Here is a 22,194-nt window from a genome sequence, read left to right on the forward strand (position 1 = left end):
GTGCTCCTAGACTGCAGGTGGTCAGGACTTTGGGATAACATTTCACCTGATGGTGACACCTTGATGTTCTGTGACCATGGTGATGAGAATGGTACAAATACAACAGGCAGATAAATCCCTATCCTGAGAGAGAGAGAGACTGAAATGCCCATACAGATGGTTTTCATTCATATCTATCTAGTTTGGCCTAGCTGGTGAAAATAAAATCCGTGCTATGGGGGTTTCATGACATGTCTGAAATCATGTCAAAATACTGTGTGTTGGGTGGGCTGCAAGGATTTTTCAAGTAAGCAGGGGCCTGATCTGCATCCTCTTGCATGATGACCACTCAGCACTGGTGCTCAGCAGCATGGAGGGGTGTTTGAGGTCCAGAAAGGGAAAAGGCAGGAACATTATCAGTGAGAGGAAAGCCATTGACCCAAGACATTCCCATTTGGGGGCAGGTGAGGCTGCCTGATGGCTTCCAATAAGGCAACCAACTCCATTCCCATAAGCAGCACACTTGGAGCCAGGATTGTTCCTTGGGAGATTACATACCTGAGCAGTTGGAATGTATAATGATCCCTTCTGGCTTTAAAATCTACGGGGCGGATCCACCACTGATGTAAACTGAAGGCAGCGGAGCTATGACCATTTAGCTCACCTGATGCCCAAGCCCCTGTGAACCTAGGGATTTACTGTTCAAGAGAAGATTAAGTGAATTCAGGGCCAGTGCAAGGTGCTGCATGACATTTAAGTGTGAATTTCTCTGGTTATTCTCGAAACAGATGGCAGTGGCACAAGCATTCCCATTGTGCCGCTTTCCTGACTCATAGAAACCACACTGGTTGGGTGGAATGGAGTGAGACAGTGACTCTGTTTTCCCCATCAATCAGATGCTCAGCCTCTCTGCTGAGACTGCTAAATGTGTGGCTAATTGGTGCTGCTTTCCTAGTGGAAGTTTATGATCGCAATGAAACAATTCACTCAAGGAAGTACTCCCACTCAGCTGGGTTTTCCAAGCAAACACATCATTTCTTACAATGCGTCAGCTCACTTACTCTGCCCTATTTGATCCTATTGTGCAAGACGATGGATGCAGCAAAAATGTGACCCTCTCTTGGTGATATTTTTCAATGCAGAACAACCAGCCGTGTGTCTGGACTTTCACTTTAAAAGACCAACTGTAGGTTAAAGCAAAACAACCTTCCCTTCACGCATTTAAAAGGAGGAGGAAGAGGACTGTGTGTGTGTGTGTGTGTGTGTGTGTGTGTGTGTGTGTGTCCTTTAAAACAAGTCTTAGGTCATAGATTCCAAGGCCAGAAGGGACCACTGTGATCATGTAATGTGATCTCCTGTATAACACAGGCCATAGAGTTTCCCTGGGTTTTTTTTTTCCTGTTTGAACTAGGGCATTTCTTTCTGAAAAACATCCATCCTTGATTTAGAAACTTCCAAGGATGAATGATCCACCGTAACCTTTGATAAGTTGTTCCACTGGTTAAGTACCCTCACTGATTAAAATTTTCACCTTAGTTCCTAGTTTGAATTTGCCTAGCTTCAACTTCCGGCCTTTGAATCTTTGTTAGACTTTTTGTCTTTTAGTTTGAAAAACCCTCTATCATCAAATTTCTGTTCCTTGTAGTACTTACGGTACTTACAGACTGTGGGTACGTCTTCACTACCCACTGGATCGGCGGGTAGTAATCGATCTATCGGGGATCAATTTATTGCGTCTTGTCTAGACGCGATAAGTTGATTCCCGAACGCGCTCTCTGTTGACTCCGGAACTCCACTAGAGTGAGCGGTGGTAGCGGAGTCAATGGGGGAGTCGCGGACGTCGATCCCACGCTGTGAGGACCCGAGGGAAATGGATCTAAGATACTTCGACTTCAGCTACGCTATTCACGTAGTTGAAGTTGCGTATCTTAGATCGATCCCTCCCCCTAGTGTAGACCAGCCCTGTTAGATTGACTCACCCGTTAACCTCCTCTTTGATAAAGTAAATAGATTGAACTCCTTGAGGTTTTTCACTGTAAGGCATGTTTTCCAAGCCCTTAAACATTCTTGTGGCTCTTCTCTGACCCCTCTCCAATTTTTTAACATTCTTCTCGAATTGTAGACATCAGTACTGGACATAGTATTCCTTTAGAAGTCATGCTAGTGCCAAGTACAGAGGTTAAATAACCTTTACTCCTACTTGAGATTCACCTGTTTATATACCTGAGGCTCACATTACCTCTTCTGGCTACAGCGTTGCACTCAGAACTCATGTTCAGCTGATTATCCACTGAGATGTCCAAGTCTCTTTCATAGTCACTGCTTCCAGGATAAAGTCCTCTCTCCCATAGATATAACTTGCATTCTTGGTTCCTAGATGCATGGCTTTACACTTGGCGGTATTGAAATAGATATTTGCTTGAGGCCAGCTTACCAAGCGATCCAGGTTGCTATGTATCAGTTGTCCTCTTCATCATTTACAACTCCACAATCTTTGTGCCATCAACAAAGCGGATCAATAATGATTTTATTTTTTCTTCCATGTCATTCATAAAAATCAATTGCAGTGTTATTGCTCATGTTGGTCCTGGGATATAAGAGACAAGGCAGGTGAGGTAATATGTTTTATTGAACTAACTTCTGTTGATGAAAGAGGCAAACTGTTAAGGTACACAGACCTGAAGAAGACCTCTATATAGCTTGAAAGCATGCCTCTTTCGCCAACAGAACTTGGAACAATAAAAGATATTGCGTCGCCCACCTTGATAAAAATGTTCTGTAGTGTAGGGCCCAAAACCAATCCCTGTATGATCCCACTAGAAACACACATTTCATGATGATTCCCCATTGCCAGTTACATTTTGAGACCTACCGCTAGCCAGCTTTAAATCCACTTAACATGTGCCATGTTAATTTTGTATTGTTCATGTATCTTCATCAAAATGTTGTGCGGTACCATCTAAGTATATTACATCGACACTATTCTTGTTATCACCGAACTTATGATCTCGTGAAAAAAGAAGTAACTTACTTCACTTAAACTGGACCCAAAATGGCAGCTGCCTCCGCCAGACTCCTGTACATTTAAAGGTGCAGTACATAGCAACAAAACTGCACGTGGTATTTTGCTACCTAAATCTATATGTTGAGAACTCCAGAGGTGTACTGGGGCAATTTTAGAAGGGTATGTAGCCACAGAATAATTCACCTCTGTTGTTGGTGGTGGTTGTTGCAGTAAGCGCCTTATAAACACGGAGCAAACGGATGGTCCTTGCCTCGAACAGCTTCCATTAAGTCTCCTGGGGATGCAAGATAATCCTCAGTGGGTTTTCCTGTCTTATTTTCAAGAGACAGGCCGTGAAAAGGACATGATGCCATTGCATGGCCTGTTACTTTCTGAAACCATAGTAGCTACAGAGTACAGGATGGAAGGTCTCAAAGCAGCCAGAAGTTGCTTCGGTGAATTTGACCGAGATAGGGACCATGATAAAGTAAAAGCAGCAAAGAGGCCTGTTGCACCTTATAGACTAACAGATGTATTGGAGCATGAGCTTTCTTGAGTGAATACCCACTTCCTCAGATGCATGAGATGGATTTCCACTCCATATGGCTAAATGCAGTGACTTGCATGGTATCAAGTATCAGAGGGGTAGCCATATTAGTCTGGATCTGTAAAAGCAGCAGAGTCCTGTGGCACCTTATAGACTAACAGACGTATTGGAGCATGAGCTTTCTTGGGTGAATACCCACTTCGTTGGATGCAGATCCAGATCCAGATTCAGACTAACACGGCTACCCTTCTGATACTTGACATGATAAAGTAGATGAGCTCTTCAATGGATTAAGTTTAATAACCCTACTGGCACTGATCTCCTCGCCAGCACTGGCTGCTTCAGCTTTCTTGGTTGTTTGTGTTGTGTCTGCCTAAGCAAACTGTAAGTCTTCCAGAGTAGGGGAGTCTGACCCTGCTTTCTGTTAAATCAGTGGCAGTTTTTGCTCTGGGTTCATGGAAGCAAGAGCAGGTAGGTTGTAAAGCAGCATAGGAAATGTATATAAAATTGGTGGCAGTGAGTACACTTGTCCGAAATTAACAGTGGAACTCTGGTTGGCAATGAAAATTTTCCGTTCTGCAAAAGGCCTTTGAATATTCTCCAGTTACTGAGCAACAAATATTTGGATCCAAACCATTCTGCATGATGCCATGCCACGGAAAGATCTTCAGAAGTTACCTCTGTTTTTGCACTTGCGAATGTGTGTCAGTGACACTTTGCTGTGTAAGGAAATGCACGTCCTCACAAACGAGATGATGCTGGATTCTCAGTTACATTAAGGCCCGTTTCTACTGTTTTGACAGTGCAATAGTAAGTTGTGTATCTAGTGGTAGGCAGAAAAATGAGAAGCCAGTTAAAGCTAGCAGAGGTTGGACCTAAATGTTTGAGTTTGGGATTAGAGCTGTGGGACATGAAACTTTTGGTGTGCTGGCAATGCCAAAAAATTGGGGGAATTTTTTTTTGTGTTGACCCAGAACAAACTTTTTCTGAAATGTTTGGTTAGTAGGAAAAAAGAAAACCCAGACAAACCTGGCTTGGGGTTCAATGTAACCTTTTGCTTTACCCAACAGAAAATGTTTCCTTTTGATTTTGAGCATTTTAAATCTTTTTAATTTTTAAAAATCACAGTGGAAGGAAATTTCCAAGCCAAAAGTCATTTCAAATCACAAGATCAAAACATCTCGTGAAAAGTTTGAAATTTTTTAATTTTTTTCTGTTTTTTTTCCCCCCAGCTAAAAGAATTTGGCGAATTTGGCACAAATAGATGAAATATTTTGGTTTCAGTGCTGTGGAATCATTCCCCACCCCCCCACATGAGGATGATATTTTGTTACTTTCCAGGAGAGTTGTGAGGATTAAAGCCATTCATGCTAGTGAGATGCTTGGTTGATTTGGTGGTCAGGGCTATGTAACTACTTAGATGTCTATTGTAGTCCAATCAGCTGTGTTGCACAGCAAATGTGGGAATAAGTGAAACTCAGGGTATCTGGTTGAGACAGGGCCACTTACACACTACGAGACAATATAAGTTTTCCCTCACAGTTAACTCAAACAAACCTTGGTTACATCCATGGAGTTTTGTCTTTGTTTCGCCTCTTTATTATAAAAGACAGATGAAGAAGAAGCAAGTGGCTTTCCCAGCACTTCTGCCTGGCCATTTCTCCATACTCAGCACAGCTGATACAATGATGTTGTTTTGGTTTGCGAAGTTGGAGCTCAGACTGTCTATCAAGTTTGAACTGGATGAGGATGATTGATGATAAAATCATGCTTTAATTGCCTGCCTTTGGCTGGAGACAGAGCTGTTACTCAATACGTACATTATCTGAGCGCATGCAGTGACTGAAATTAGGACAGCGGCATTCAGCTGACTTAACAACTCCCCTCCTGTCGTGGGCCGTGAGATTTTATGATAGTGTATTTGGCAATCGTCAGAGAAGCCAGAGAAAAAGCATCCTGGTTGTATCTGCAAGAACACAGCACCTCCATGCACCCTGACTACTGTGCACCACAGCAGAGTGAATTAGATTGATCAATAAAACTGGAGTGCTTTAGTGCGTGTCGTGTATGGAGAGTGCATTGGTTGTGGCTTGTTGTGTGTTTGCTGCTCCTTCAAAGGGAGACCAGGCCCACTCCCCACTGCAGGGATGGCAGTGTTTTGTGTTTAGATGCAGCCTATTACAAAGGAGTGAGACACACTCTGCTCTTTCTCTCGTGGAGACCTGGGCTAAAATTTTCAAAACTTGACCCAGGCGTCCCATTTTCCCAAGGACTTAGGCCTTTAGGAGCCTAGTTCACACTCTGTGAAAGTCGGTGAGAGGCTCCCGAGTGTGTCAGTGACTTTTGAAAATGGGACTTTAGGCCACGTTTGCAAAGGTATTTCGGTGCCTAAGGATAAGTGCCTAGTGGGGTTTTTCAAAAGCGCCCGGGTGCCCGACTCCAACGGTGGTTTAAACAAATTCTGCCCTCTAACTTGTATTATTTGTTTAGTGCAGGTTGACTGTCCAGAAATAAATTCATTGAATAAATAGCTGAATAAAAATTGGCAAAGCTAGTCAACAGCAGGGCTGCCCAGAGGATTCAGGGGCCTGGGGCAAAGCGATTTCGGGGGCTCCTTTCATTAAAAAAAAGTTGCAATACTATAGAATACTATATTCTCATGGGGGCCCCTAGGGGCCTGGGGCAAATTGCCCCACTTGCTCCCCCCTCTGGGTGGCCCCAGTCAATAGGTGTATTTGATAAATAGTATTCAGCCTATTAAAATGATGTTTGTTTGATGCGTTTATATATGTTTATAAGTCTCTCTCTCTCTCTCATGAGCTACCCAGCTGATTTACAGTACTCAACAACTGTATTGTTTATTATCTAAACAGCAACATAGGCATGCATGGCTCTTTTTAAACCAGGCCTACACTAACTATCTATCATTTGTTACCTATTTAGCTATTTCTTTGTCTCCCTATCTAGTTCTCTATCTGGTTGTTTGTCCACACCCCGCACCCTAGCATCTGAATACGTCTACACAGCAATTAAACACTTGTGGTTGGCCCGGGTCGGCAGACGCGGGCTTGCGGAGCTTGGGCTGAGGGGCTGCAAAATTGCTGTATAGTCACAAGGCCGGGGAAGGTGCCAGAGCCTGGGCTCCTGCCCGAGTGTCTACACAGCAATTTTTAGCCCTGCAGCCCAGGCCCCACGAGTCCAAGTCAGCTGACCTGGGCCAGCTGCAGCCATGCTTCGGGGCTTTTATTTCAGTGTAGATGTATCTTGAGTGCCCATGGATGCTTCTCAGTGTTGCTTATTTGCTTTTAGTCTTCAGAACAACACAGAGGACAGGGGGATTTGCTCTCCCTGCTGATCACTGCATTTCTCATCCTTGTTGCTACCCATGTTATTCATGATACCAGATAATCGGGAGATTCTAGCATTACAGATTCTAGGATTCACCTCTGCAGGAATTAAGGTAACAGAAGCTCCCATTACAAGAGATTTTTAGGAAGCTTCAGGGGTGAAAAGCCCAAATTCACCTCTCTGGTAAAAGTCTTATTTTAATGAGACAGTGCAGAGCCTCCTCCAATTGCAGTATGCTCAGCTCCCACTTTGGATTGGGCAACCGGTTCTCAGAAGCCAAAGGCAATTTTCCATGGAGAAAGCAGATTTAGGGTGTAATCATAGGTGTGTGTGTGTGTGTGTGTGTTTGTGTAATTGTGAAAGCTGTGCTATTATTTGGCATCCTCTAAAACGTTTGCCTGCCATGGGGCTTTATGAGGCGAGTTCCAGATAAAGATACAGATAAATGGTACCCATCCAGAATAAGGGGTGAATGAATGATTCACTGCATCATTTAAAGGGAGATCATTTCAGACACCCTAAAAAAGTGCAAGGCATCTTAGTCAGAGAGAGTTACCAGGAGGCGTATGTGACATTGTTCATGTTTTGTTTTGAACCCTTCTGCATTGCAGGGGCGTGTAACTGGGCAGGGTCATTGGCCAATTGAAGATCGAAATCTGTCAACCACACCAAGCTCAAGAACACAATAAGATCATATCCTCTGTCACGCCCATGTCAAGCCCAGCCCATCTCCCGAAGCAGCTAAAAGGGAGCATCCCCAGCACTGGATTCAGAGGGACTCACTTCCCTTCACTCTGCACTCATTTTCTTGCACCACAGAAACGGTGACTCTTCTTCTCTTCGTCTTCCACTCTGTTTAGAAGGAGCAGCCATGTATCTCCAGCAATGCACTCCGTCCGTTCGAGGCAGCAGAAGGAGCTACAGCTCATGCTCTGCCATTGGTGCAGGTGGAGGTGGGGGGGGCAGATCCAGGCGTAGCTACAGCTCCTATTCCTCCTCCAGGGCCTTTGGAGGTGGCGGACGCTGTGCAGGGTTTGGCAGCAGGAGTTTGCATAATTTAGGCGGAGGTACAAGGATTTCTTACGGTGGAGGATTTGGGTGCAGAGGTGGTGGCTTTGGTGGTGGGTTCGGTGGCTATGGAGGTGGAGTGGGCGGCTATGGAGGTGGAGCAGGCGGCTTTGGAGGAGGAGTGGGTGGCTTTGGAGGAGGAGTGGGCGGTTTTGGCGGACCTGGCTTCGGACCTGGCTTTGGGCCTGGCTTTGGGCCTGGCTTTGGACCTGGCAGACCTGGAGGCATCCAGCCCGTTCAAGTTGACCCAAGCCTCCTGCAGCCGGTCAATGTGGATATTGACCCTCATATTCAACAAGTGAAAAATCAAGAGAAGGAGCAGATCAAGGTCCTCAACAACCAGTTTGCAAGCTTCATCGACAAGGTGAGAAGTCAGGGCAGTAGGGGGGCACTTTGAACGGCTTTGTGCACTGCAGAAAGGGCTGTTCCTGTATTTCCATCTCAGTTTTGGTAAGAAAGGAAAATTGAGCAGTGATCAGAAATAGGCTAGAATTTCTCATCCAGAGACAGAGAGAGATTAACAGCTTCTCTTGCATGGGCCTTGCCATGGATTCAGCTACCCCAAGCTACTCTTTGGCTTTGAGCTGTAGGATGCTCCAAAAAAGTCACGTTCAAGTCATCACAACATCTTTAGCATTCACTAGCTGGTCTTACTACTGTGAATTTCTCTTTCCACATGGCCTCCTGTCAAATGCTACCTATTTATTAATATAATTTGATTATCAAATGACCCATTTACAGGGGAAAACTAGGATTTCTAATTTGGCAGATCCTCAGCTTCAGCGCAACTAGGACAGTTTACACTAGCTCAAGATCTGCCCCAGAATGTTTTCAGTGATGGAGCTCACTATTTCAAATTCTTTTTGGTTGCCATTCTGAGTTTTGATGGAATAGTCCTAAGTTATATTGCAAAGCGATGGTTGGAGGGCAGTGAGCGAAAAGGGTCAGAAATGTTTTTGCAAAGATCTGTTCTAAAATTTTCAAGAAGTTGAAACATTTCAATGAGCTCAAAGCTTTTGCAAGACAGGGTGAAAATGCCATGAAAATGCCACTGAAATTTTCTGCTATTTGGTTTCAAATCCCCAAATGCCATCCATATCTTGAAATGTCATCAACATTTCAAATTTGATTACTCTGACCACCTTCGATATTACCATTCAACTGAGAAAGAACTCTCCTGTTTGCACAATGCAGGAGGATCCTTGAGTAGTGCCGCTCTTCCAAGTATTATAGGGAATACTTGATCCATCTGCTTTTTGGGTTTCAGGTCCGGTTCTTGGAACAACAAAATAAAGTTCTGGTCACCAAGTGGGAACTCTTACAACAGCAAGGTGGAGTAATTATTAGGAAGGACATAGCACCCTTGTATGAGAATTATATCCAAACCTTAAGGAGGAGACTAGATGGACTCCAGAATCAAAGAGGACAATTGCAGTCAGAACTGGAGAACATGCAGCAGTATGTCGAGGATTACAAGTGCAAGTAAGTGCATTAAAAGAATAAGAAACAAAACCTTAAATTAAATTTAAAACATATTCCAGCTATAGCAAACTCGATTGATCAATTTACTGTGCCTTCAGTCATGAAGGGCAGGGTCTATTTTTCCCCTTGCATCAACTCTTTGATACTAGTTATGGCTGAAAATCCCAACATGGCCTAATTTCAAAGGCACAAATGGCAGAGAGGCACCTGACCCTGGGTAGTCAATGGGAATTGGACTGCTAATTCCCATCTCTAGTTTGAAAATAAAGCCCAAGAACAGAGAAACATTATTATTCACTGCTTAAGAGAAGAACCTACCCCATTCCGTTTATAGGTATTGTGATAGACCCAGTCCAGCTGGGAACAGCAGAGTAGTCGAAGGGAGATATACTGGCCACTGGATAAGCAATTTTCTGTTCCCTGAGTGACCAGAGCAGGGGCTGCTCCAGGCTAATGAGAACACCTGTCTCCAATTAACCTGCTAAGAGACAGGTGAGGCTGTTAAGCACCTGACTCTAATTAAGGCCCCTCTGATGGTATAAAAGGGCTCACTCCAGTCAGGATAGAGGGAGCCAGAGGAGAGGAAGTGCGTGCAAGGAACTGGGAGCAAGAGATGTGCAAGAAGCGGAGAGTGAGTAGGCACACTGCTGGAGGACTGAGAAGTACAAGTGTTATCAGACATCAGCAGGAAGGTCCAGTGGTGAGGACAAAGATGATGTTGGGAGGAGGCCATGGGGAAGTAGCTCAGGGAGTTGTAGCTGTCGCGCAATTGTACCAGGAGGCACTCTAGACAGCTGCAGTCCACAGGGCCCTGGGCTGGAACCCGGAGTAGAGGGTAGGCCTGGGTTCCCCTCAAACCTCCCAACTCTTGATCAAACACAGGAGGAATTGACCTGGACTGTGGCTTTTACTAGAGGGGAAGATCTCTGGGCTGTTTCCCGACCCACAGGGTGATTCTGTGAGGCGAGCAAATCTGCCAATAAGCACAGGGCCCACCAAGGTAGAGGAGGAACTTTGTCACAACATATAATAAGCCCTAAGTTCCAATGTTCCTTCCTATCCTGGTGTGATTCAGTTGTGTTACAGCAGTTCTTTTCTTAAGAGGATGGCTGATGGGCTGTGGACCTTGAGAAAGAAGTGTGTTTTGAGGAGGGATCTGAAGGTGGAAAGGATATAGTAGAGATGAATTGGATCCCATCTGGATGTTAGCAAGAAGGAGTTAGTGGCAATACAGCATGAAGGGTCAATCAGATGCACACCTTTGGTGTAGTAAAATGAGGAAGAGAAGGAGATAAGAACAGAGATTTAGACAGGTGCTGTGATTTAAATATCTGGATTATTTGATATTAGACTTGATTTGAACCTTAGGTGAGTCTAGTCTTCTTTTACTGGTGACGGAAGCAGCAGAACTCAAAAAACCCCATCTTGTCTCTTTACTTGAAACAGGTATGAAGAAGAAATCAACAAGCGCACAGCTGCTGAGAATGAGTTTGTGGTGCTCAAGAAGGTGAGCGATGATGCTAACTAATGAACGAGGTGGGAAGCTTTAAATAGAGATTCAGCGAGATTCTGTCTTCGATGAAAATATAACCATTGAAAAGCATAATTAGAAGGAAAAAAATGCCAGTTACACACAGGCCTGCACCAAAATCCCCGAGTTGCTACCACCTGTGTGTTACAACCCAATATCCACTTGGGATTGGGTAACTGAATTTGTCAGATGCCCGGAAAAATGTCTGTCTACGCAGGTATTTCTAGGGTGCCCACCACAGTGCTACCTGAGTGACTGACAGAAATTAACACATTTTTGTGCCTTACAAGTCAGGTTTTCAGCTTCTCCACTTAATGTCCACAAAATCCTCCAAAGGGATATTTGGTAAAGGGAAAGCAACAGAGGAAAGAAAGAAAGGACATTCTAACCTTAGTAGTGGTGCGAACGAATGACTTTCTGCTATGTCACCTTGGTCTTATTGTAATGGATAATAAAATAACTAATCCCGAAGGTCCTGTTTTCCCCCACACCTTTCTGAGCGCTACATTTGATGCCCTAACAGCAGAACAGCTCTTGCTTGGCAGGAAACATAGGATGCTATTTCTGCTATTTCAATGATACCCAATGGGAGATTAAACAGTTCACAGTATCTCTGATCTTTCCTTCAGGATGTGGATAATGCCTACATAGTTAAAGTAGAGTTGGAAACAAAGGTGAACACTCTGATTGATGAAATCAACTTCCTGAGACGTGTGTTTGATGAGGTAAGGAGTCTTCTGTTTCCCTTGAGCAACTAGTCATTGGGTGATGTAGGTCCCTTCCAAAGAGGCTTGACTTTGATTACCTACTGGGGTTGGGTTTCTCTTGGGTGATGGCTAGAGCTGTTGGAAACTGACAATGATTTTTTTTTTTCCTACTGCAAACATTTGTGCCAGAAAGTCTGACTCCATTCAGATAGAGACTGACTCATTTCTAACCTGGACCCAAATGCCAGGCACCTGAAATCACCTTTAGGATGCTAGATTTTCAGAGCTGCTGAGCCCCACAGCTTCTGCTGAAGTCGATAGGGGCTCCTTGCTTTTGAAAATCATCCCATTTATTTGGAGTGTAAATATGGATCAAGAGGCCTAACTTTAAGCAACCATGTTTGGTCATTGTAGCCACAGACAAATGGACTGAACTCAAGGCTGGGGACCAGTTCTAGTGTCTGCTTTGCCACTGAAGGGCCTCAAGAATTCTTGGCACTTATTATATAGCACTTCAGACATTGGGTTAAACCGCGGCCCTAATGAATCATTGGCACTTTTGCCACTGAGTTTAACTAGGCCAAGTTTTCACCCTTTGGCTTTGACTTCCTGAAATAAGTAGCCCAGTACTCGTGTAGTTCAGAAATGCTGACATGCTGTCTAATTACCAAGGCTGGTGGGGAAACAGGGAAACATTTGTTAACAAATTTCCAAGATGCTTCTGTTTGGGAGTTTATTGAAAAAGGACCAATTTCTCATTTTTACATCTATTTTTGTAGAATATGCCACATTCTCCCCACCTCTTCCTTTCTATTTTTGTATAATGGGAGGGAAAAAAGGCAAAATTTTTCATTTTGCAGTTTCAACTGAAGAATGCAATTTTGCCATCAAAATTTTTCTTTTTGAGACAAGGCTGTTTGTTTTTCCTTTAAGAATTTTGATCAGCTGTCATAATTGCTGTGACTTTGGAAACAGGCCAAGGACCTTTTTGTAACACCCTCATTTCTTTAAGATCTCCTCCTCCTCAGCTGTGTTTATTCTGTGACAGACTATGTCTGTTCTAAATTGAAGTAAACAGATCTCTATAGGTCGTCTTTAGACTGGAGAATAGGAAAAAGGGACAGAGATGGGAAATAACATGAATGAAAGATACAGGAGAGAGATGACTAATGTTTTGGTGCTTTGCAGGAATTAACTCAGTTGCAGACGATCAGTCGTGACTTGTCAGTGGTTGTATCCATGGATAACAACAGACATCTAGATTTGGAAGGCATCATTCAGGAAGTCCGAAATCAATATGAGGAGATCGCTCAGAGAAGTAGAACTGAGGCAGAGGCTTGGTACCAGTCTAGAGTAAGTAAACAAGCGGCTAAAGATACGTGGATGGGGAATATTGCTCACAGCGGATTCATAAATACAGCTCAGTTGCAATGGAAGAACTAAGCAAATATTTAGAGCTATAGGTTTCCAGGCAGGAGCTCCCTTCTTAGACACAACCCAAGGGGATCCAGGGTTCATGTTTGTGTGGGAATTCTGAATAGGACCAAAGATGTGGAATGGGGTAATGGGGCCTTCACACCGCAGAGAACCATACTGTATTTCCCAAAGATCTCTGCATCTATGTAGGCACCTAAAGGAGACACTATAGGCCAGTATGACGGGCAGCAGACACAGCACAGCTGCTGGCTAACAATTACCAAGTGTTCTGTAGGTATCAGCGATATGTTGTTCAGTGGTTGTTTTATTTCTGCCCATCAGTATGAAGAGCTGCAGAGCACAGCTGGAAGACACGGGGACAACTTGCGCAACACCAAGATAGAGATCCAAGAGCTGTCGAGGAATGTCCAGAGACTGCGGGCTGAAATTGAAAGTGTGAAGAAGCAGGTATGGCTCGGGAACTTTTTATATGTATCAGTGCGGGGCTGGATCAGGGATATTCCAGGAGCAGCAGCAGAGTTCTGGAAGCTCTTTTGCGGCCTGCAGGCATGGCACCTGCTGATTAAAAACACCGATGCTAGTCGAAATCGGTGAAACTTACAGATCTTTGAGAGTCAGAATTTGCTTGGAATGCATCTGCCTCCTTGGCGGGCTCCATCTCTCAGCACTTTATAATATGGGGTGGTGTGGGGAATGGAGAGCCAAGCTCTCCTGGGGGCTGTTGAGTCACACTAGGCTGCTAATGCATACACAATGTGGAGACAGCCTGATGGATGGAAACCAGGCTTGACACAGGCTTGAAATACTTCCCCAGTAAAACCTCTGCAGTGAATTAGAAAATCATAGGTGTCGAATCACTCAGCCTAGTTTGGTGTCCCAGGTCAGAGTCCTGCATGCGAATGAGCTACAAGGATGGTGCAGTGGGTAGGGGACTGAACAGGAAACTGGGCGATGCCTGACTCTGGGTTCTACCGGACTCCCCCGGTAATAGATTTCATAGTCTGCGCCGGATGCATCGGGGTTGGTAGCTTTGCTGGCCAGAGACTGAATTGTGACTCAGCCAGATGCAACACTTCTCTCACTTTGGAGGGCGGAGTAAATTAGTTCATCCCTTTTCATGGAGTAATGTAATCTTCGTGGGCAGATTAAGCTCTTCTAGCCCACGACTACCGGGCCGGGCTAGCCTGGGCTCTTTGGTCCTCCACCTGCTTGCCTGCAGCAAGGGGTGTCAGATGAGGAGCCCCTGTAGCCGGAGAGTAAAGGGGAGGGGGCGGAGGTGTGTTGTTTCTCCTTATTCTTCTCATGGCAGCTGGGGCAATTGAGCCCTAGACATGGCGTTGGCAAGTCACTACCTTTCTCTGCCGCTCTTCCTTAGCTTTAAAGCAAGAACGTTGATACTCACTCTGCTGGCTGGTGGAAATTGGTCATCCTTCAGCCCCACCGCCCCCACACACAAAAAGTGTTCAGTTTTGTTGGAAATTTTCAAGTTTTCGGTGAAAAAGTTTTGGTGGAACCCCAAAACTTTGAATTTGGGGCAGTACTTTTTTTTGAAGTGTGTGTGTGTGTGTGTGTGTGTGTGTGTGTGTGTGTGTGTGTGTAATGAAAAACTGAAATTTTCAGCCATGCCCCAGACCATTTTCCAGCCACACGTAGCTTTGGTGAATCCGACGACAAAGTAGGTCTAGAGTGGAAATTTGACACTGCCTTTCCTCTTTTGAAGATCGCACAGCTGCAGGCTGCCATCGCGGAGGCAGAGGAGAAGGGCGAGTTGGCCCTCAGGGATGCTAGGACAAAACTGGATCAGCTGGAACATGCCATGCAGAAAGACAAGGGGGATCTGGCTAGCTTATTGAAAGAGTACCAGGATCTGCTGAATGTCAAACTTGCCCTGGATATTGAGATCGCCATGTACAGGAAACTGCTGGAAGGAGAGGAGTCCAGGTAGGTGCATTGCCTGTTGGGATTTGTATTTCAAATGGTTTCAAGTTGCCATATTTGCTGGTAGGAGCTATTATAAGAGGGAAATAAATAAATACTTAGCAACATCCATTGCACTAAGGATGGAAAGTTGTCAAATGAGCAGGGCTCCGTGGAAGCATGACCTGCTTTCCTGGGTGAATGACTTATGTCTCTTTCCCTACACAGGATAGCCGGAGGTGGCCATGTGAATGTCTGTAAGTAGTTTGTGGTCTTCATGTTGATATGTTGTTTCCCTGGGGTTCGTGGGCTGCCCTTACACTGACGGGGTGACCCTGTGCTTTTCTTGCAGCTGTCATTGGTGGAGGAGTCATTGGGGGTGGATTTGGTGGCGGAAGTGGAGGAGGCATCTGTGGTGGTGGATTTGGCGGTGGAAGCGGAGGATTTGGCGGTGGAAGCGGAGGAGTGATCTGTGGCGGTGGATTCGGTGGAGGCGGAGGATTCAGTGGCGGAAGTGGAGTTGTTTGTGGTGGTGGATACGGCAGCAGAACCATTGGAGGTGGTGGCTTCTCTTCTGGAAGTGGAAGAGGCTACGTAGGTGGCAGCAGCGGCATCTGCTCCAGCGGCGGTTCCTCCTCAGTCGTACGGCGAAGCACCACGTCTGTCTCCACCAAATCCGGTTCGGGAGGATACTGAGCACTGGAGCCAGGCCCCAGAAAGAAAGAAGCATCTTTTTATCTTCAAATGGCAGCAGCACAGCCCACCTAACCCAACTCTGGTATCCAGAAAAGAAACGAACTGTATCTCTTACAGCCCACACCCTCGAAACACCACCTGATCCTGACCGCATCTTCCCCGAAAGGAGGGTGGGAGCAACGCGTCATCCTGGCAGCAACACCTGCAGGGATTAAACCAAACGTCCATGTCAGTTGAAATGCACCCACCAATTAAATATTATAAGACCCTCTAAAGTAAAGCATCACTTGAGGATATCAGTAAGCAGCGAGCTGATTTAGAGGAGGGAGACCTCTGCCCCTCTGGGTGTGCTGTAGATTTTTGGCTGTTGTGGCTGTCAAGGGGTAATGTGTATAAAACTCAACTTTCCTCTTCTTTTCCTAGCGCTTCTTCTGAAATGGCTGTTTTCTTGGGTGCTATTGCATTTACTGTGCCTTGCATCTCCTGTTTGCGTGCTTTACAAATAGGTCAGAGTTGCGGTAAATGTGCGGAAAAATTATAATCCACCTTCAGCTGAGTCGAGGAGTTAGAAATGTTTGTGTGGCTTTCTAGACACGATAGACTTCCCCTTTAAGGAATGACTAGGCAAGTTTGTCATTTTGGGTATCCAAAGACAGGCTTTAACCAACGTTCACCATAAACAAGTGGGTACCAATTCCACTCATCCTCCATCCTCCTTTAGTTGCACCCGATTCCTCCGGATGTATTTGTGCCTTTATTGTAAAGATAACAGAGCAAACTGTTCACTGCAAAGCATTCTGTAATGTAGAATATACTGTACTGTCACCATTTGCCTACCTTTCCTACTCATGGGGCGTCCCATTTTCTTGGGGCGTGACCATTTTCAATAAACTGCAGACAACTCAGATCATGTCTATGTGTCATTATTCTTATACAAGGTCTGTGGTCAGGATCCTGAATGAAAAGCAAGAGCTGTTCTTCTGGTTAAAACATAGACATAAAACGATACTCTGGGCAAAATTCTCAGCTAATGCAAATCATTGAAGGTCTTTTGAAGTCCATGGACCTGGGCCAGTTTACAGTCTGGCCCTGTGTGTTCTGAAATGTTGTTAAGATTATTGACATAGGGTTCATTTCCTAGAGGCAGGGCACTTTGAATCTGCTGCATTTTTTTTTGAGGTCACTGTGGAGCTGAAAAGAAATAACAACAACTGGGCCTAGTTTTCCATTATACTAGTATTATGCCAGTGTGACTCTACTGAAATCAAGGGAGACACACTTCGGCCAAGTCCAGACTAGATATTAAAATCGATTTTAGATACTCAACTTCAGCTACGGGAATAACGTAGCTGAAGTCGAATTTCTAAAATCTAGGTACTCACCCGCCTGGACGGCGCTGCATCGATGTCCGCGGGTCTCCGTGTCGATTCTGGAACTCCGTTCGGGTTGATGGAGTTCCGGAATCGATGTAAGCACGCTCGGGGATCGATACATCGCGTCCAGACTAGACGCGATATATCGATCCCCGAGCAATCGATTTTAACCCGCCGATGCCGCTGGTTAGTCTGGACGAGGGCTTGATGTTACAGTGGTGACGGTCTCAACATTACCGTGGTCACAGCAGGCAAGACCCACATGTTACTGAGTCTGAGACACACGTCCTCTGAGCAGAGAAATAGAAGTGTCAGTGGAACAATTATCACCAGCACGTTGTGCAAGGTGGGAGCTTACTGCTCACTATGTCTAGCAAAGACATAACAACATTTAATGCCTGGAAACTGAAGCTAGATGCATGGGAACTCAGATGCATGTTTTTAACAGAGAAGGTAATTAACCATTGGGACAGCTTGAGAAGAGGTGGATGCTCCGTCACACGGACACCAAGACTTGGTGTCTTTCTAAAATGTACCCTTTAGCTCAGCCAGAAGTTATGGGAATGATGCAGCAATCATGGGGTGAAATCCTACAGCCTGTGTCATGCAGGAGATTAGAAGAGGTCCCTTCTGGTCTTAAACCTCTCTGGGCTTTGAAGGGTAATAAATAGGTATATTTCTGAAGAAACCCCAGGTTAGTTTTAACTTGAACTGATTGAACATTGGAATTTTCATCTAGTGTGAAATTCTCATATTTCAAAATTTATTTTAGTCCTGAATTGCTGCCAAAAGCTGAAAAAAACATTTTTTTCTGGCAGAATGGGAAATTCCAAAAATTTTGGATTCATAACGTTTTGTTTTTGACATTCCCAAATTGAGATGGTTGTTTTGCCTCGGTTTGACGTTATTGTATGTCCCACTTGAGCTGCTGTAGAGCCTGGTGGCAGTTGTCATATGAGTGCCTCGTGTCCATTCTCCTCGATGGGCTGGCTGCCCGTGATGCGCTGCGTTCATTGAGCCTGGGGACTCATCCAGTTCTCTGAGGGCGTGAGGCTGCAGAGGATCAATCAGACAGCCTACCTCTCAGCAGGATGGGGATGTTGGTAAATGTCACCAGTGAAAGGCTATAATGAATGTAAGTTTTGAGCACAGAATCACCCATATGGTAGACAGGTTTCAGAGCGGTAGCCATGTTAGTCTGTATCAGCAAAAAGAACGAGTATTTGTGGCACCTTAGAGACTAACACATTTATTTGAGCATAAGCTTTCGTGGGCTAAACCCCACTTCATCGGATAGCTTATGCTCAAATAAATGTGTTAGTCTCTAAGGTGCCACAAGCACTCCTTGTAGCGTTCATCATGGGAGATGTAGTCCAGTCAGTAAGCCTGGCTCTGAGAGAAATGTGGGGGCATGAAGCATCTGAACTGCAGCTCCCACGAAGCACAGCAGTAGCTCAAGTTAATGTCAAACTGACTTTTTTTTGAAACATTTGGATTAGGTCCAAACTGACCTGCAACGAAGTGTTTCAGTTCAGTTTTTTGTAATGGAAAACTGAAATATTTTGGCAAAAACACAAATTGTTTCTATGGAAAAATTCAATGCTGAAGAACCTTAGCCGTCAAAAAGAAAAAAAAAAAAACGGGGGCAGCCTAGCCATTCAAGGATGTACTCAGGGGCTCAGCCAGGATTGTACTCAGGCAATTAACCTGAGTTGGCAGCAGCCATACTGCTATTTTTAAGTGCTAATTCAGGCAAAGCGAGGACGGGTACATCTATCTGAGCTGGGAATCGCCCCTCCCAGCTGCTGTGTGGACATAGCCTAACAGTGCAAATGCACCACTATGCTGGCGTAACCAGCTAGTAAAGGAATTCTCCTGCCGAGGGAAATCCCCTTGTGGCATAGAGCTGCTGAAGCACCTCTACACCCCAACTTCCCTTGTTCCTGGCATTATGGATGCAGCAAAGGTCTCTCTACTCCCCAGTAACCTGCAACTGCTGGATCAGTCCTTTTGAGGCTTTAGGCAGCCAGATTCAAAATAGAGCAGCCCGGGGGCTTCTCTAACTTGCACTGATTTGGTCTCTGTCAAGCCACCAGATTAGAGGTGGGGATTCATAGATTGATAGCTTATAAGGCCAGAAGGGACCTCTGTGTGATTATCTATTCTGACCTCCTCTATAAAATGGGCCATAGAACTTCCCCAAATTAATTCCTCTTTGAACTACAGCACAACTTTTAGAAAAATGCATCCAATCTTGCTTAAAAATTTGCCAGTGGCTGGTGACTCCACCACAACCCTTGGTAAGTTGAGAGGGAGAACAAAGATGCTTTAAAGCAAACTTTGCTCGGATGGCTTTTGTTTAGGAAGAAATAATGGGGGAAGAGAAAACACTCTGAAAATGTCAAAATGCCCCGTTGTGACATTCTCAGACCAAGGATTTACAATGTTTCACATCAAAACAATTTTTTTTGTTTCAAAATGTACTTTATGTAAGTGGGGGAATGGTCCCGCTATTGTGGGGAACTTTCCTGGCTTATACACAACCCTGGTGGAATAGGTGGTGAAAGGATCTGAGTCCTCGCTCCCACTCCCTTTACCCAGAGGCCTGCCTGACCTCGAGGGCTCCCCTTCCACGCTTCTGTATGGCTGAGTCCTCTTAACCCCAACAAGGCTGGGCCCAGGATTCCTGGGGGGTTCCACCCCCATCCTTGTTGTGGTCACTCAGGGCAGGGGCTAGGGTGTCCCCACTCTGGGATGCTCTCTCTGCACTGGATGCTTCCCTGAGGCACAGTTCAAAGCAAATACAATTTATTAAAGAGCAACCAATTAAAAAAAAAATAGGAAAAAATGGGAAAAGTGAAAGGAAAACCCCGTCACCCAGCTCTGTGGCATGAGGACATCACAAGCAGCATCTCTCGAATGTCCGGGAAGCTCACAGTCCATTCCTCACAAGTTCCAGGCCCCTGCCCAGGCCCTGGCTGTGCTGCAGGGACGCCGCGGGTCAGACTCTTGCTCAGGCGGTAGCCACATGCCCTCAGGTTCTAGGTGGCAGGACCCTTCTTCCCAGTATTGCCCCCCCCATTGGGGTTACAATCCCCCTCCAAGTCTGGCCTGCAGCGCCTCTTGGCTGTGGGCATCTCCCTTTGCTGGGTCCTCTGTGCAGGGTCCCCCCTTGCTCTCCCCAGCTGCTCACTGCACCCAGCTCCAGACGGCTCCAACCCCAGCTCCAGCTCCATTCTGCCTCAGCATGGCTGCTGCTCCTCCTCCAGCTCCCTGGGCTGCTTCTCTGGCCTCTCTGGCTCTAGTTGCTGCAGCTCTGCTCCCAGGACAGGTCTGCTCCTTAGGCTGCTTTTGTGACTCTGCTCCCAGCACTGACCTGCTCCCTGGGCTGCTTTTCTGGCCCCTCTGGCTGGCCCGGCCCTTCTCCCCAGCTCAGCTTGGGCCCCTCCTTTCTCTTTAGCTCTGCCCCACACTGACCCAGGCAATTCCATCTCACATGGAGGACAAGATCCCCCCGGCCTCCTGACTCCCTGATTAGCCTGCCCGCCCTGTTAGTCAGGCTGACCTGGAGCATAGTCCTCTCCCCATTGTTCCTGGGAACTGTCAGTCTCAGGGCTGTGATTTCCCATCGACCCTTCCCCTTTCTTTTGGGACTGGGAGCTAGCCAACACCCCCCCTCCCCCGCACACACTGAGATTTAGCAAGGGGACATTTAGTTTCTACTAAAATTTCAAAGGACAATATCGAAACCAAACGTTTTGAATTTGTTGAAACAAAACACTTCGCTTGACCTGAAACAAAACTTTTTAAATAATTTTATTTCACAAAACTTTTTCAAAATTTTGTCTGTTCACCTCAATTTAGGATGATTTTTTTTTAAATTCAGTTTTTTGCAGGACTAAAATCTGATTTTCTAACCGCTTCTGGTAGCAACATATACATATCTAGATAGGCTTTTATACTGGCATCCAGGACTTGTATCCTAGCAATTAAAGACATCAAATGATAGCCTTGGATATTTACCAGGAAATTCTCCTAGGAAAGATAAACAATATTGCATACACAGTCAGGAATGTACTGGTATAACTCCAGTCAGTTTGGCCCAGTAACTCATAGTTATGTCACTGAGGGGAATCCCATTGCGTCAAAACTAATTTGAATGCAGTGACACATAGCTGAGAGGATTCTTCATAACGGCTGGAATTAGAGATGCTGTTAATTATCATCACCATCACTGTGAATGCATTGCGCCTCAAAGCCAGGTGCTTTATAGACATAAAACAAGACAGACATGGGTTTCAAAGATCTGACCATCTAAATGCAGACAAAAGAAATTGAAGAAGAAGAAAGAATCATTGCACCTCTTAGTATAATATTTACTCTGATTTTCCTTTTTTATTAAAAAAACAAACCCCTCTCTTTTAACGCTTCAGTACGGGATTTATCATTGTCATTAGTACAAAGCTTATATCTACCATGATATGACTTACCCTCTTTGCATTATCAGTAGAACTGGTGGAATTATTATTACGATTTTTATTTCTGAAACTTTTTTTTTGATGAAAACTGGAAACAGAAAAAATGTTGGTAAAAATTCTGTTTTTGTCCAACCATTTCACATTTTGGTTCAGTTTGGGGGTTTTGTTTTTCGAAAACGGTTTTTTGTTTGTTTGCTTTGCAGAATACAATTTCTGAACAATGAAAATTTTTTTTTTTACCAAAACCAATCGTTTTTCAGAAAATTTGGAAAAATGCCTAAAGCTTTTTTTAAAAAAGTCATGCAAAAATAATTAGACAAGTTAGGTGAGGTAATATCTTTAATTGGACCAAGAGACATGCTTTTTAGCTTATACTGAGCTCTGAAGACTTGAAGAAGAGTTCCATGTAAGCTCAAACGTGTGTCTCTTTGGCCAAAGGAAGTTGGTTCAATAAGAGATATTACCTAATGCACCTTGTGTCTCTCATATCCTGGGACCAACACTGCAAACAAAAACCTAGTTGGCATATTTGGATCAAATGTAATTATCACTATTTTCTATTCCTTTTAAAAAAACTCATCCTAGACTTGTTTTTCATTCATTTGTTCACTCCTTTCCTCCTTTCTC

The 22,194-nt window shown here is 44.9% G+C and overlaps 1 protein-coding gene across 1 annotated transcript; it reads left to right on the forward strand.

The window, feature by feature from the left end:
- The first annotated feature begins 7,749 nt into the window (after positions 1-7,749).
- Positions 7,750-16,135, forward strand: LOC115647758 (keratin, type II cytoskeletal 5-like). The gene is made up of 9 exons (XM_030554528.1): positions 7,750-8,310; positions 9,214-9,428; positions 10,875-10,935; positions 11,589-11,684; positions 12,855-13,019; positions 13,425-13,550; positions 14,824-15,044; positions 15,249-15,277; positions 15,373-16,135. Exons 1-9 carry the CDS (start codon positions 7,750-7,752, stop codon positions 15,714-15,716), a joined length of 1,818 nt encoding a protein of 605 aa, XP_030410388.1. The 3' UTR covers positions 15,717-16,135.
- Positions 16,136-22,194: the final 6,059 nt, after the last annotated feature.

Source organism: Gopherus evgoodei, chromosome 3 (assembly GCF_007399415.2).
Source record: "Gopherus evgoodei ecotype Sinaloan lineage chromosome 3, rGopEvg1_v1.p, whole genome shotgun sequence".
Classification (NCBI taxonomy): domain Eukaryota; kingdom Metazoa; phylum Chordata; order Testudines; family Testudinidae; genus Gopherus; species Gopherus evgoodei.

Bases quoted from the DNA above. Each gene is read 5' to 3' on its own strand.
- LOC115647758 (XM_030554528.1), top strand. From the start codon at position 7,750: ATGTATCTCCAGCAATGCACTCCGTCCGTTCGAGGCAGCAGAAGGAGC. The intron at 10,936-11,588 runs GTGAGCGATGAT...TCTTTCCTTCAG, and splicing joins AGTTTGTGGTGCTCAAGAAG to GATGTGGATAATGCCTACAT. The intron at 13,020-13,424 runs GTAAGTAAACAA...TCTGCCCATCAG, and splicing joins AGGCTTGGTACCAGTCTAGA to TATGAAGAGCTGCAGAGCAC.